Source organism: Gastrolobium bilobum, unplaced genomic scaffold (assembly GCF_033153095.1).
Source record: "Gastrolobium bilobum isolate Gb01-03AN ecotype WA unplaced genomic scaffold, APGP_CSIRO_Gbil_v1 utg436, whole genome shotgun sequence".
Taxonomy (NCBI): domain Eukaryota; kingdom Viridiplantae; phylum Streptophyta; class Magnoliopsida; order Fabales; family Fabaceae; genus Gastrolobium; species Gastrolobium bilobum.
Window position 1 is genome coordinate 258779 of NW_026898220.1, and position 17094 is coordinate 275872.

At 30.2% G+C, this 17094-nt stretch overlaps 1 protein-coding gene across 1 annotated transcript; it reads left to right on the forward strand.

The window, feature by feature from the left end:
• The first annotated feature begins 5579 nt into the window (after window positions 1-5579).
• Window positions 5580-15273, forward strand: LOC133313939 (probable inactive histone-lysine N-methyltransferase SUVR2). The gene is made up of 10 exons (XM_061515364.1): window positions 5580-5890; window positions 6195-6238; window positions 8777-9104; window positions 9401-9869; window positions 10696-11609; window positions 12091-12356; window positions 12857-12923; window positions 13053-13103; window positions 13763-13856; window positions 15040-15273. Exons 3-10 carry the CDS (start codon window positions 8922-8924, stop codon window positions 15105-15107), a joined length of 2112 nt encoding a protein of 703 aa, XP_061371348.1. The 5' UTR covers window positions 5580-5890; window positions 6195-6238; window positions 8777-8921; the 3' UTR covers window positions 15108-15273.
• The last annotated feature ends 1821 nt before the right edge of the window (window positions 15274-17094 follow it).

Genomic DNA, 17094 nt, shown 5'->3' on the forward strand with positions numbered 1-17094 from the left:
CCTTTTCTTCTTACGATTTTTTCCTTTTATTTATCTTATGGGCTCATGATATTATATCCTCTTGTTTATATTATTTATAGAATATTGCTGACTCATGTCTGACTCATACTTATTAACTAAGATATTTTTGAATCAATATTAAGATACACATATTGGATACTATTTTTATTTTTATTATTACTATTTATTTTATTTTATTAATTTTATTATTATTATTACTATTTTTTCTGGCCTATTACAGTAAAAATTACTGATAATTTTTAAAAATATTCACTTTGCTTTTCAAACATAAGAATTATTATGAGAGAGACTAAATTATATTAAGGTGGGATATTGTAACAACCAATTAGTGTTACTACCAATCAATTTCACCGTTAGATCAATTATGTTGATCCAACGATTATATTTATTTCCATATTGGTATGGTTTTGATTTTCCGTATTTAATGTGAAAGCATTAAATAGGAAAAATCATAACCATACAAAGGTGAAAATAAATATAAAGTTTTAAATATGGAGAATCATAACCATATAAAGATGAAAATAAATATAATCGTTGGATCCACATAATCGATCTAACGGTGAAATTGATTGGTAGTAACATTGGTAGTAATACTAATTAGTTGTTACAATATCCTTCTCCTTTAATAATTTAGTCTCTCTCATAATAATTCTTATGTTTGAAAAGCAAAGTGAATATTTTTAAAAATTATCAATAATTTTTACTGTAATAGGCCAGAAAAAATAGTAATAATAATAATAATAAAAGATAATAATAATAAAATTAATAAAATAAAATAAATAGTAATAATAAAAATAAAAATGATTTTAATATGTGTATCTTAATATTGATTTAAAAATATCTTAGTTAATAAGTATGAGTCAGCCATGTCCTATAAATAATATAAACAAGAGGATATAATATCATGAGCCCATAAGAGAAATAAAAGGAAACAATCGTAAGAAGAAAAGGAAACAAATATTCCTAAGAAGAAAAGAAAATAAATAATTTCAGGAAGAAAAGAAAACAAATTATATAAAGCCCATATCATGAGTCCAACTTGAGAAGGTAAACTTCAGCTATAAATGAGGGCTTAACCTCAACAAACCAAATCATTTCCCATCCTTAGCACCTCTTCATTTCCTCTCCTCTTCTCCTCTTTCGTCTTATTTCCAATTTTTTTATTTTCTATTGTTATTATTTTCTTTGGCTACCAATTTCGCTTCCCCTCACTAATTGCTCTTCATCCAAGGAAGTCATTTAAACACGAAGTTCAGGTAATCCTAGAGAGTTAAATGTTAGCTTTATATGAATCTTAATCCCTAGAAATAGGTAAATTTTATATGAACTTTGATAGTGTGATTCTGATCTTTAGGTAGTAATAGAAAATTTTTATATTAAATTTGTTATTTGCAATATTGATTAAAGTTGTCAAAATGGGTCAGCCTGTCCCATTTTACCCTAGCTCGTGTGGGTAGGGCCAAATGAACCTCAATAATCAAAGCCTGCACGGGCAAAAAGCCTTATTGGCCAGGGCCAGCCCATAGGCCATCCAAAATTATAATTTCATAATTTTTTTATCATATTCAATATATTTAAAAATATTTTAACAAATAAAATTTTAACACTTTCTTAACATATTTTATACAAATTATAAATTTTTTATAATATAATTTTTTAATAAAATAATATTTGTACGTAAATATACAAGCCAAAATGTAAACAAAATTTTAATATAAGTGAAAATTTAGTTACTACTTTTACTAAATTCATTATTAAATGAAGCCATCAAATAAAGATTTTCTCACCTGGAGTCATAACAGAATACAACAATTATAATGAAAAATTAAAAGTAATGATGCAAAAATTATCTTAATACCATTATTGAATAATTTATCTTAGTATGCTATATATTTGAAAGTAAAATCATTGATTTTCTTTAACTACTATCGTTACAAAAAACTTTTTAGTTGTTATTATCCACACAATTATTAAAGTGCTTGTATACAATATGTTTTAATACAAATTTGGATGTATAACATGCTTAAATGTCAAGTGAAAATTTTATTTTTATTAATGCGCAGATGAAAATCTGTGTCAAAACATATCTCTACTAAAAAATTCAGTTTTGTTGTAAAATATTATGGATGAACTTTACATGGTTCATAACACGTGACTCTTTGATTTTCATTACCTTTGATATATTTTATAATCATCACACTAATGGTGTGTTGAATTGTAGAATATATCCAAAGGGGTACCATAAAATATTATGGATGATCTTTCACATAGTTCATAACACGTGACTCTTTGATTTTCATGACCTTTGATATATTCTATAATCATCACACTAATGGTGTGTTGAATTGTAGAATATATCCAAAGGGGTACCATAAAATATTATGGATGACCTTTCATATGGTTCATAACATGTGACTCTATGTTTTTTCATGACTTCCATTTTTAAAAATGCATCTAAGATATGTCTTTATATAAGACTCTTTGCTCACACTTATTCTTATTTTATTATTTTATTCTTTTTTTCTTACACTTCATTTTCCTTCCTTTCATATTTCACTTTCTCTTATATTCTCCATCAAATTCACAATAATTTTCACTTATATTTATAAATATTTAATTTTATATAATTTTTAGTTTTTAAAATTAAGAAAATTTTGATGAAAGAAAAAATTTGGCCCGCGGGCTAGCCCAAACCCATCCCGCTAAATTATAGGGCTTTGAGGGTTAGCGCTAAAAAAGGCTCTACCACAAAAATGCCCTAACGGGTTAGGGCCAAATATAATGTTTTACGGGCTGACCCGCGGGTTTTAACACATTTTACACTTCTAATATTGATCCTTAGGGTATTATAGGTTAATTCGCTCATGTGATTTGTTTTCATATATATTTTTTTAGTAATTTTATACATAAAAAATGTTTGATTTTAACTTTAACATCCAAATAATGTATTTAGTCAAAAGTGTTTTTCATGTGTTATATCCAAATGCAATATGACTTTAGCTTTTAAAAAAAGAAAAAAAGTTTTAAAAAAGGGTTCACTTTTTTTGCAGTTACTGCAGATAAGTTATCTGCAGTAAGCCTAATGTAACGTCATTTTGGACAGAAATCATGGTATTTTTGTAATTTTAATTTATTTCAGGGTTATTATAGTCTTTATAATTATAATTATTTAATTTTTCAATCCTAAAATGACGTCATTTTAAAAATAAATGCAGATAACTTATCTGCAGAAATATTTTTCTGTTTAAAAAAACCCGAATGGTTTTCTTTTGAATCACTTAACCACCTATACTTTTCTTTTAATCACTTACACCCTTGTGATATTTAATCCAAGTCCTTACTTAACATTATTAAAAATTTGATAAATTTACCTATTCTACCCTTTATATCATCTTTTTCCTCAAGCTTTGCAAATGTTTCTAACTATACATTCAAATTTTCTTTCATCATTCAGTTTCTAATTTTTTTTGTGAAGTGCCACATGACTGGTGATAAGAATATAAAAAACAGTTGTAATGAGATTTTAATCAAAATAATTTTTATTAAAAGGGCGGGATAAAATTACCACCAATTAAGTTTACCATTTCTTATCGTCAAATCGTAACTGTTGATTTTTGCTAATACAACAGTTATAATTTATTGAGAATTAATAACTAATTAAAAGTGTCATCCAATAAATTATAACTATCATATTGACGAATATCAACAGATAAGAATTGGTGGTAAACTTAATTGGTAATAAACTTAATTGGTAGTAAATGAATTCCTTCCCTTTATTAAAAATAAAATTTACAAACAGAGCCAAATACCAAAGGCGAGAAGCCAAATTTTAACCAAAGTGCTTTTTAAAAAAATTTAAATTATGAAAAGCAAATTTCCTTTCCCTCACACACACTTTTCCCTTTAAATAATCATATATTTTGTTTTTCTCCCATATTTTACTTACGCTTTTCATCAATTCATATTTCATCGAAAGTCGAAAAAAATTCAAAACCAACAATCTACACACAAAAATAAAATAAAAATCAACAATTATAAAATTCCATCCAACGAGCATGTAACACGTCACCCAGTGCACAACACCTTTTTATAGCCCACCGTACTGGATAGCATGTAACTATCACGACCCAATAGACTCGGCGACTCTATGATTTCCGCTATGGGAATGATGCTCTCATTCACGTGGTATGAAGTTACATAGAGAAGCCCTATATAAGTATAAATCAACCGTTATAGTTATTTTTTGATTTTAATGCATTTATTCCATTATCACGATTGATTTATATTTAGACGGTTGAGATTCTTTTACAAAATTTACATTTAAATGTTTGAAATCTTTTCACAATCTGAACGGTTGAGATCCTTTCATAGGATCTAATATAAATGGGAAAAATGTTTGTCATTTTAAATGACACAAAGTTATGTCATTTTTAATAAAACTACGTTATTTTGGTAAGTTTTTACATTCTCTCTCCTCCATTTTCTTTTTATTTCTAATTTTATAAATTAGAGAAAATGAATAAACACACCAAAACGACATAGTTTCATTAAAAATGACATAAAGTTGTGTCATTTAAAATGACTAAAACTAAACCCAATATAAATATACTATTGAGATCATTCTATAATTTAAACGGCTGAGATCCTTTAACATTACCTAGTATAAATATCAAAGTATGCATTTCCATTTCCCTAGTTATAACCACGCATGTATCTTCTCTAATTCTCCGAGTGGTTTTTGTGGCAGCACAATGCGCATTCTCATCCTTCGTTTTCTGACGGTTTAGGAGTTTGGACTCTTGGCTTTACTCTACATTGCTTGCATGATCAGAATGCTTTTCTGTTTTCTCGGGAAAATATATATAATCCGCTGAGTTTCCGTGTTGTTCAAGGGAAAGGTAACATGCTGTTGATCAAAGTTTTATCGCTTTCGCTGCTCTTACTCTTCTTTGAACTTTTCTTCTGAAGATTCTCCTTCGCCAAATAGCTCTTGAGCTACATGCATTTTCGTTTCCTTTGTTTGATTGTGTATGCAAAACCTCTTTCATTTTTTCTTTCTTTCTTTTATTTTAGTTTCGATTATATCTAATCATTTCGCTTATCAGAAGAACCGAATAATTTTTTAGATGAATGATTTTGGAGTGAATGTGATGCAGGGATGAAGTTTGTTTTGTTATACTTTTTTCTCCCTGAGAAAAATATAATTTCTCATTTTTCATTTTTTTTTATATTTTTATATTTTATTTTTTATGTATATATATTATTTTTTTATTATTTATTTTTTTGTCAGCTAAACGTAAAAAGTTTGAGATTAAAGAAATGATGACGTTGTTATCGAACAATTATATAATATTTATAAAATTGAATAAGGATTATAAAATGTTTTATAATAATCTATAATTTTGTTTAATTTGATTTTGTAAATTAAATAATTTTTACTTTATATAAAAGAATTTATTAGCCGTTTTCTTCTCTTCTAGAAACGCCGTCTCTGTTTTCGAAAAAAAAGAAAAAAGAAACCCCGTCTCAAACCGCGATAATGGTGGTTTGAACCAAATTCTTTTTTCTTTTTACTGTTAGAGAGGTTAGTAATTGTATGGATTGTGCTGGTTTTTGGGGTTTCGTTTTGAGGGGAAATACGTAGCTTCAAACAAAGCAATTTACGGTTACAAGTATAGCACCTTACTGTTTGAAAACGGAACAAATTTTGGTTACAAAAGAGGTGAACCTCCTTGTTGGGGTGGGAAAGAGTGAGATAAAGTGCAGTGAGAGCACCAGTTAAGTTGGCTCAATGGGTAGGATCCAATATCACAAAAAGTTGTTGGGTTTGTCTCCAGTTGCAGACTGGATATTCATTGGAAGGTTATTTGTAAGTATCACTTTAAGTCTCTTTGTTAAGACTTGCCCCAATCTACCTCTCCTGCCCTAAAATTTTACATTCCAAAAAAAAAAAAAAAGCAGTGGAAACAATTTATGAAGAATTTGATTCTAGGATCAATATACATTCTGCCATATCTTACTATATATTGGTTTCTGGAGTTCTGAATCCGAATTTTGAAACCTTTATTTAACTGCTTACTGCAATATATCACTTTGGCACCACTCTTCCGTTGTTTTAATGCAGAACTTGGTCATGAATTGATTTCTGAAGGTACATAAATGCTTTGTTGTAGGACACTTTAAGATATTTTGGTGGATGGAAGCATCGAAAAATTGGGTAAGGCTCTTCTAAATAGGTTTGTCTTTAAAGTGAACAATTAAGGATATATTCTCCCTTGGATTTTAGTGGGTCAAAATCACGAGGTACTTTATATTAAATCGGATGAATCCATTCTCGTGCACTTTAAAGACAGACAAACTTTAAAAAGAGCTTTTTGCCGAAAAAAAAGATGTTCATTAGAGGACTTGACAGATTGGGAGACTAGTAATCAAAATAAGAGATATTTCATAACATTCTAACTACCATGAGTTTTTAACAAAACTCAAATGCAAAAGCTACCAAAAAAGGCCTCTAAGGTAGGCCTTCATATTTGAAGTGTCTAGAATGGCATTGTGTTTAATTTAGTAGCAAATAATAAAAAAAAAACCTTAACAGCAAAATGTTGTGGATTGACTTGACTGAAGTCATGTCAGGTCATTGGGATGGGCAACCAATCTGTACCCAAATGTACCATAGAAATTTGATGTTATTTTGTTTTTTTAAATTCAAGTGTAGCAATGTGTACATCCTGGATACTATATGGGTATGATAGCAATGTAGGAGTAGAATGCATCTTAGGTTCCCTGATTATGTTTTCTTAGATATTTCCAAATCTTTGATTGACATAAATGGAAATGACATGAATGCAAAATGTTGCTATTTTGTATTTCCTTGTATTTATTTTGTTAACATATCTAAATTGAATTATATTGTGCATTTGGAATTTGTTGCTAGTGGGAAAGCTTTCTTCTACAAAGCATGGTTTGCACTTTTTAATTTTTATTTTATTTTATGCAAATACAAATTGAAATAATGCAATAATTAGAATAATATTTTATAAACTTATAATGTTGCTATTTGTATTTCCTTGTATTTATTTTACTAATATATTTAAATTGAATTATACTGTGCATATCAGACTTTGTTGCTTGTGGTAAAGCTTTCTTCTACAAAGCATGTTTTGCACTTTTTACTTTCTTTTTCTTTCTTTTTTAATTTTTTTGAATTTTATGCAAATACGAACGAAAATACTGCAATAATTAAAATAATGACTTTTTTAAACTAATGCTAACTTTTAAAAAATTGATTCTCTCTTTCAATTAAAGATTTGTGCTTTTATGCTAATTCTATACTGATTTTATATGTTACACCATGTCATATCCTGTAATTTAAAAAATTTAATGTGACTTCATATCCCGTATGACATCCATGTCTCGTATCGCATCCGTGGCCCATGTTGTTTTCATGCTTCCTAGGCTTTCTTGTACATCTGATTGGCATGGTAACTAGCAAGCACTGTAGTTGTATCAATCAAAGGTGCGAGCTTGGTTGTGGTGTCATAGTTTAAGGAATTGTTCTTGTTCTTTTTGCAAGCCAAGGTATTGTGACTAGGGTTGGCATTTTGGATTGACATGATACTATACGAATCTGACATAAACACGAATATACTCAACATGAACACAACACAAATTTTAATTCGAGTCAAAATCTTCAATACGAATACAACCTGCAAATTTTGCGGGTTGACACGACACAACGCGAAAAGCACAAGTACAGCTACAATTACAACTTTACAAGGTCAAAATGGTAATTAATCAAAAAATGCAGGTCAAATTCGTGTTTGCAGGTTGATACGCGACACAATACGAATTTTTGCATGTTATATTTTGCCAACATGAGCACGATATGAATTTAAATATGGATCAACTCGAGCACGAATTTTCGTGTCGTGTTGTCACCCCTAATTGTGACAATCACCGAGCCTTTTTGTCTCATTGAAGGCCAAGGTCTGAGGGGTCTTACAATCTATTTATCCCGAACTTGTTTTGGTAAATCCTATTCATTTGAGTTTGTGCAAGACTCATGTCAGTTTGCTTCTTCCTGTTCCTCTTGCTTTTTATTACTTCCTTCTCCTTTGCCTTAAAACGCACTTTGAATTTATTGAATGACATTAGAACATTGATCCCTAACTACGATGCTGGGAAAAGCCTTACAAAAAAAAAAAAACACAGATTTATTTAGTATGTAAGAATTGGAGCACTTTGCTTAAAATGATAGTGTGTGATTCCTCCTATCAACAATTTCCCTTGGTAGAAAATCTGTAAGTACTACTTTTAACCCTCACCAAGACTAATGACTCGCCCTTGCCTTGGAACGCAGTGGCCTAGCCTTCTCCTAGTCTTTTACTTCTCAAAAATGTGTTTTTCCTTTAATTCTCACGTTAATTGTTATTCTGTTTTCTATGTAGAAAGTTGCTAAAATCATGATATTTCAGTGCAGTAGTATTAGATCAACATATATCAATTCACTGAAATAACACCTTAAATTTGTATTATCTTTGATATCATATGTACAGCATATTGAGAAAGATGTCACCTAGCATCTTGTCCTTATTCCTATTCTTTGATGTTTTTCTTTATTTTTATTCTCATATAAATTCTGTTCTAAAATTCTGATAGTAATGTATTTGCTTTTGTTTGTTCTACAATAACTTTCTTTTGAATGCATGGAACCTCTCTAAGGTGTTGTATTCTTATCTCATTTTGCTATATGCAGGAAAAAAAGGTTAATTACCGAGGCATATAAAGTTCAAGTTGATAGTGAGTTTTGGTAGAAGACCATTTGGAGGAGCACAAAGTCTTGCGTAGATGTTGCTGCTTTGTTAGTATTGAATTGTGCGACAAATACATTTGGAACTATCATGGCTCTTAATCCAAGAGTTACTAAGGCCTTCGATGCTATGGGGGCCTTAGGAATTTCTTGTGAAGAGGTGAAGCCAGTGTTGAAAAATTTGTTAAAAGTGTACAATGGAAAGTGGGAACTTATTGAAGAAGACAATTATCGGACACTAATAGACTCATATTTTGAGTTGAAGGAAGATAAGGTCTCTCTAAACATCTTTAACTGTTACAAGCTTATTTATATTTTTAAACACTGATTTGATCAGTTGTCCTTTCAATTGCATGTGTTTTATGCTTATTGACTCTTATTTCTTTTGTCCTTATCTTCCTATAGGGAAGATGAGTTTGCAAGCGAATATTTGCAATTAGTATTTTTTCATTAGTATTTGCAATTGTTTCATTTGAATCTACATGAATCAACTTTGTTCCCTTTTATTTTTCTTTTCTACTTTTTTGCGAATATTCTGTTGTTGATGCCTTGTAACGTTGTTTCTAATAGCTAGTGGAAAGTAAGAGAAAAGCTCCAATAACTTGTCATGATGAAGAAAGACCGACACACAAACTGCACTTGGTAGATGGAGGTGACCAGGTTTCATCAAAAGACTGCTCAAGACAAGCATTGTCTGTAGAAGACAACGCAGTACCTCGGAAGACTATTAAACAGAAAATCAGTAAACCATCTCAAACTTCCATGGGAGATATGAAGCCCAAAACCAGTTCACAAGCATTGCAGACAAGGTTGGGTGAGGTAGAAATGATCTCAAATTTACCTTGCATGGCTGTTACCAATAGAAAATTGTATCCTAAGAAAGCTTCATCTGCCGTGCACTGTGAAAACCCAATTGATGGACCTAGCTCTTCTCATGTCCAGAGGAGAAATTTGTCAAGTGATCATTATCAGGAGGTTGTGACACCAAAAATTAAGAAACCTAAGTTACTTCTTGGACCTAATTCAACCAGTTACAGAGGTAATCATGACAGCCATATAATTAATCTCTTTCATTATTTTTTTATACATCAACCATGATCAAACTTTCTTCTTTCAATTTAAGTCCTGAAATGTATCCCTTTTTTCTAATTTTTTTCTCAGCATAAAAGATAAGAGTGGATATCTAGAAAGGACAGATTTGTGTTTGAGAGATATAAGATAAAACCATTGAAGGCTCATCGCTTACCAGCTTGAGCTTTTAGGTGTAATGATTGCTTAACAATTTGTAATATCAATGCTACCTATATTTCTGCAAAGATTAAAAAAAAATGTCAAACCCTCAAAAGTTAGGCTAAACAAAAAATTAGAATTGAAAAGAGAAACTGTGCTCAATTATGATTATCATAATAATAGAATGTTCGATAACCTGTAATAGAAGCCTTAAGCACATTTTTATATGTCGTTAATTAACCCTAAAAACATAATTAAAATAAAAATACAAAATTATAAAAATGTCATTGGAATAATTTTTTTTTTATTAAAAATCCATTTTAACAACTCCGAAATGCAAACAAATAAAAAAAATTGCTATCATGCACGGTGCACACACTGTTGAGATATATATATAAAATCATTAATGTAGCCTCACCCAACAGCTTAGGTTTTTGGGTTGAATTGGTTCTTTACACACACAAATGATTTTAAGCCAATCTGTGTTTATTACTTATAAACCATAACTATATTATATTCTATCAACTCAAGACATTCTGCTACTGTCTCAGAAAGGCACATGATATTGTACACTTTTTGTTTAAAGTTTTTTCAATATAACTGTTGTTTAGTGAATTTTTACTGGTTTTCTATAGGCCCTTCTCATGCTTCAAATGGAAATCTTTGTGTCAAATCTCTTCATCAGGATATGCACAAGAAAGATAATAACCCAGCATGCAATAATAACACCCGAACCTATAAGGATGGTATTAATATTGCTTCTTCGCCTTTTGGAGAAGTTAAAATTTCATTAAACTGTGATGCTGCCTTGGGACAACCAAACTTCCATATTCCTAATTTGGATTCTGTTATGAGGTCCATGGATGAGAAATACCTGAGTTCTTGCAACACTGTTGAGTCCCAACTTTCTATGGTGAAGTTATTAGATGATTTATGTGAAAGTTATTTGAAGATGGGCTTGAATTTAAATCGAAATGGATCAAATCTTGTGTATGCCAATTCACACAACACGGCATGTCTACCACAACAATTTACTGAAGATGAAAAGAATTCCTTTCATTTTCTCAGTGACATAACAAAGGGTTCAGAAAATGTTAAAATATCATTATTATATGAAATTGGAAGTGAGGACTTGCCAAAGTTTAATTACATACCATATAATATAATATATCAAAGTGCTAATGTAAATATTTCACTTGCTCGGATTGCGGATGAGGGTTGCTGTTCTGATTGTTCAGGCAACTGTCTTTCGTTATCATTTCCTTGTGCATGTGCTCAAGAAACTGGTGGAGAATTTGCTTACACTCCACAAGGTTTGTTGAAAGAAGAATTTTTAACAATTTGTATGTCTATGAAAAATGATCCAAAAGACGAACATTTTGTGTATTGCCAAGAATGCCCACTGGAGAGGTCTAAGAATGGGATCGTGCTTGAACCTTGCAAGGGGCATCTGGTTAGGAAGTTTATAAAGGAATGCTGGAGGAAATGTGGATGTGACATGCAGTGTGGAAACCGGGTAGTGCAACGAGGTTTAAGATGTAAATTGCAGGTAAACTATTCTCTTAATAATCTTGCAATTTATTTGATGAGAGGTTTCTTTCCTTTCATTAATTTTATTTGTTAGGGCTGTTATATGATGTTATAGCAAGTAAGAATCATGTTTAGGAAAAAAAGTTCTGATGTCTTGTTAGTTGTGATTTGATTCTTTCTTTATTATTATTTTTTGATAGCTTATATGTAATGAAGATATCTTAATCAGTACTTTTCTCTTGACGTGCTGAAGATGTCATCTTTTACCGTTTAAATGTCAGACTAATTAGACTAAATGAATTTAAGTTTGCGGAGGTCATCATCTTGTTGAATCAAACTTCCTATTTATTTTTTGAATCACTACAGTACTTAGATTCTATTAGTGCTTCAACTGTCAATTTACTCACCTTGTTGCAAGTGCCCACATTTTATTTAACAAATCCTGCAAAATGTTTATTTGTTACATTTATGTTTTACTAGTACCAGCCTTTATTTTACAGCTATTCTTGACTCGAGAAGGAAAGGGCTGGGGCCTTAGAACACTAGAAGATTTGCCCAAGGGATGCTTTGTATGTGAATATGCTGGGGAAATATTAACCAATACAGAATTATATGAAAGGACTATGCAGAATAGTGGCAATGACAGACATACATATCCTGTAACCCTTGATGCAGACTGGGGCTCAGAAGGGGTGTTAAAGGATGAGGAGGCACTATGCTTAGACGCAACATATAATGGAAATGTTGCAAGGTTTATCAATCATAGGTACTTCTTAAAATTCAATAACCATATTTTCTAATCAAGATAAAATCAAGCTAGTCCAATTACCTTTTGGCCGAAATTGGACCAGCTCAATCACTTCAGGCCAAAATTCTAATATGTTCAGTTTTTTGTGTCAATATCTACTGTCTTCTTTCTCTCTTTTTATGTTGAACAATCAAGCTAGAAGATAGAACTATTTTTGATAATTCCAAGGTCAATATATGATGGAATTGATAAGGATCATAGAGAGAACTATGAAACCGCTTTTATATGTTTGTCATTGTGATGGACTTTTGTTGTTCCTTTTATGTCAGAGGACATCAGAGTCCAACATTTTTTTTTCCTTCTTTTCTTTCGTTTACATGCAAGAGTGCCAGACTCCATTACTTGTGTCATTTATTCTTTCTCCTTCTCTTTGATTCATCATTACATATGTTCTTTATTTTTTTCCTTTCCTTTTCATCTATCAATTTCTAATATGGTTTCTGTGTTCATGATTCCAGATGCATTGACGCAAATCTGATAGACATTCCTGTTGAAGTGGAGACTCCTGATCGCCACTATTATCATGTAAGAATGTGGTTGATTTTATATTCATAGATTTCCATTTTAACAGGTTAATTTACTTAAATTGATGGCAGACTGTGAAAATCAACTTTTGGGCATATATTTATAGTTTGTTTTGTTCCTCTTCTGTAGCTTGCCCTCTTTACCAACAGAGAAGTTAAAGCATATGAGGAGTTGACATGGGTAAGCGGGTTGGACCAATCCAAGATATTTTGCTTTTTATATATTTTATCTACAAACGTTAATTTTAATTGGTTACTTTCAATTGGTTTGCAAAGCATTTTTTGTTTGTGCAAATAGGATTTTCTAGTGTTGACTCCTTAATGTTCTGCGATAAAAAGTCTATGAAGGTGTTTTGTACAGTAAACGTATCTTTATTCTCAAGTATATTGGACACATTGGTATAAATGGCCCAATTGAAAAAAGGAAACATGGATGATCCCATGTTTGATATGTAATTAAAAATTATCAAAGAAATGACACAGCTGATAATTTATGATGTTGGTAAAGGCTTAAACTTGGAGTTGCTATGCAAAGCCTGCAATTTTTATGGAATCATATGCCTGTAAGCATCTTAAATGCAGTGTTATAATCCTATACTTAACACACAAGATACAGGCATGTAACTCAAGTATGTATGCCTTGACGAAGATGATAGTGTACTAAACACCTAAGTTGAACTTTGTACTTGTCAGAAGTTTCTGTGAAGTTGTTTAAGTTTCCTCAAGACTTTGAGAAATTATTTGCATAGTGTACTAAACACCTAAGTTGAACTTTGTACTTATCAGAAGTTTCTGTGAAGTTGTTTGAGTTTCCTCAAGACTTTGAGAAATTATTTGCAGGATTATGGTATTGACTTTGATGATCATGACCATCCTATTAAAGCATTTCAATGTTGTTGTGGAAGTGGCTTGTGCCGTGATAAGAAACAAAAAGGTCAGTAAGATAATTTGGTCTTAATCATGCAATCCCATGTTAGAATTTAACCTTTTTCCTTTTTCTAATGTATTTTCTCGTTGTTATTCTTTTTCAAAGAGTGGTTGTATATATGGTTTTAAAATCACAAATATGGTTTTAAAATCACAAATATGGTAGATTGAAATTTTCCCATTATCCGTTTTAGTTGTTGGATTTAGATGTAAATTCAATGTTAATTGTCCATTTATGTGACCATCTGTAAATATAAATTATTTCTTTTGGAATTGTGAGATTGCTAGGCAGTTGTGGGGTAGATTGATTTTGTCATCCCTTTCTTTAGATTTTATTGTCTGCCTGTTTTTGGGACTTTGGGATAATAGAGGAAAAGCGGGTGTGGAGTTGCACTTTTGTTCTGGCAAGTTGTGGCATTTGGTTAGGCAAGAATTTTTAGATGGTGGACTTTATAGCAGTAAACCTTCCTTGGATTTAATAGTTTTCCTGGCTTCTTTTGTGGTTTTATGCACATAATTTAAGGATGTTTTATTTTCAAATTTGTAAAGGGTTTATATGAGCTCTTTTGATCTAATTTTTTTAATTATTTCTTCTTGTAGAGTTCCTGATCCTCCTGTTCTGCATTCTTAACAATTTCCTCTTTTATTAAAAAATTATTATTCTCTTTCTTTTGTTGCTCCTGCAGGAATATAGAGTTGTAGAGTCTAGGAAACTTGTAAACGAAACACCTAACTTTCCAAAACAAATCGGTTGCTTGGTAGTTAAGAGATACTGCTCTAGCAATAGATTTTTAATTTGAAAATAGGGATATAATTTAACTTTTTTTAACCTTTTTAACCACTCCCCAAAGTGTGGGGGTGAGAGCAATCTTTGTACGCAACCTTATTGCAAAGAGGCTGTTTTTTGGATTTGAATCCGTGATCTTTCAGTCACAAAGAAACAGTTTCAATAGGGATATAATATTATGATTAATTTTTAGAGATAAAAAAAAAGTGATATGTAAAGGCAAATGTAATAATGACTGCAAAAAGGGTATGGGCTTTTATATGAGGTAATTGTCGTTTACATAGCTTTGATCATGCAAATAGGTGGAGTTTGCTTTAGTCGTTTGACAGGCATACCCATAATTTTCCTGTTCTATTTGTAAATTACTTGTGACATGCTTACAGTGTTTAATTTTTTTGGACAGGAACTAGATCAATGAAAACTAAAAAACTCAAGGTTAAGGAGACACATGCATCCAGGAGTAGAAGTTGATATTTTGATTGCTTTTTATTTTATTTTTTCACCCATCGGTTATTTGCATAGAGTAGGCAATCAATATTGGGAAAAGTTCATAAACTCCCCTGTAATTTACTCTTTTATCATTTATACCCCTATGTTTTTTTTTATCAATTATTTCCTGTGTTTTTTTTCATCCAAGTCCACCTACAACACTATTAGTAATAAGATTAACTTGTTTATTTTACCCTTATTTCATGTCCAGGGTTTTGTTTATCACAAATAAAATTTGACCCTAGAAATAATAATGATGACAAAGTGTACTTGATTATGACTAGAAAAAATAACATGTAATTCCAACAAAGCTCGACACAGTTGGTAGATGGTTGGATCTCTTAAGTATGCTGACAGGGGTTAGATACTTGACTGTGTATGAAAAAGTTTTGATGGTAGAGGCAAAATTCACGTCGGTGATCTTTATGCCTCGAAAGGATTAAATCTTGAAGAAAATTCACAGAGGTAATTTATAGTTAGAAGTGACCAAATGAATGAAATCACATTAACTATAAAAAAAAAAAAAACAATCATAGTGCAATGGCCCCAACATTAATATACAAATTAAGGTCTCTTTATCTTTTCCCTCTTATCTATATAATTTAATATTAATATTATATTATGAGAAACGATTTTTATACACTATATTTTTTATATAATTTCTTATACTTTTTTATATTTAAAAATGAAAAAAATATTGAATATATATATAGGTATATGAAAAAATATTTTTCTTGTCATTTGTGGTGAAGTTATCTCTTATAATTTTAAAACTATGTCGCTGTCGTTGTGAGGGTTGATAGAATTAATAAATGTTGTTTTGGTAACTTTGTTTGTTTTTTATTAATTTTTTTTACTAAAATATTCTTTATTAATTCTTCCAACCCCCAAAACAGTATAGTTTTGGGGTTGTAAGAGATAGGAGAAACGATAAACTCATATACATACATATATATGTATATAAGTGGGATCAACGATCAAGATTGAGAGTGTAATTATATTTTTAGTTATACTATATGGGGAATAATCCGTTTATAATTTTTTTTACAAATTACACTAAGTATGACCGGTTGACAGGTCATACATAGTGTAATTTGCAAGAGTTTGTAAACAAAAAATTTGTAAATATAACCTTTCTATATATATATATATATAACTAAAAGTATAGTATAAAATTTAAGAAAATAATATAAGTGATGTGTAAATAATATTGTTATAATAACATAAAAAGAATAAGACGATAGTTGCCTATGTTGCACTGACACGGGACACGATACGACATGTCGATATATTAATTCTAAAAAATGTTATATTTAAACACATTTAATATTTTTAATATATGTAATATAGTTTATATTTAATACATATAACAGCCCATAATAAATCGTATAATCAATCAAATATTCAAATTTTATAACATTAATATAAAGAAAAAATAATTTTTCATGCTTTTCATGTGATATTTCGTAAGTGAAAATATTTGATTTATAAATTAATTTTTTATGTTTAGTTAAAAAGATAAAATAAAATAAAATAAAATTCGGATCTAAAAAAAGTGTCAGAAAACATTGACTTTGTGTCTGAGCGTTGGTCGCTTGTCGAGACACACAATTTTTATAAAAATATGTGTATTGGTGCTTCTTAGATAGTTGCTTGCCAAACAATTTGGAATTGGTTCAAGAATAATAAAAGAAATATCTCTTTGTTTAAAAGTGATTATATTCAAAATTTCGAATTTAACCTTTTTGTGATTTTTTTTAGGGATGTTATGTATATTTTGTGAAACATTTGAACAGGACAGTGTACATGATTGTTCTTCGTGTCTTTATAATTCACCTAAACTTGGCTTATTTATTGCTGGTTCCCAAATTTTTATATCAAATTAATTAACAAGTAAAATAAGAATAAAATAGGCAAGTTAGTTCAATTATTAACAGTGTTAAAGATGAATTTGGATGAAGTAACACAT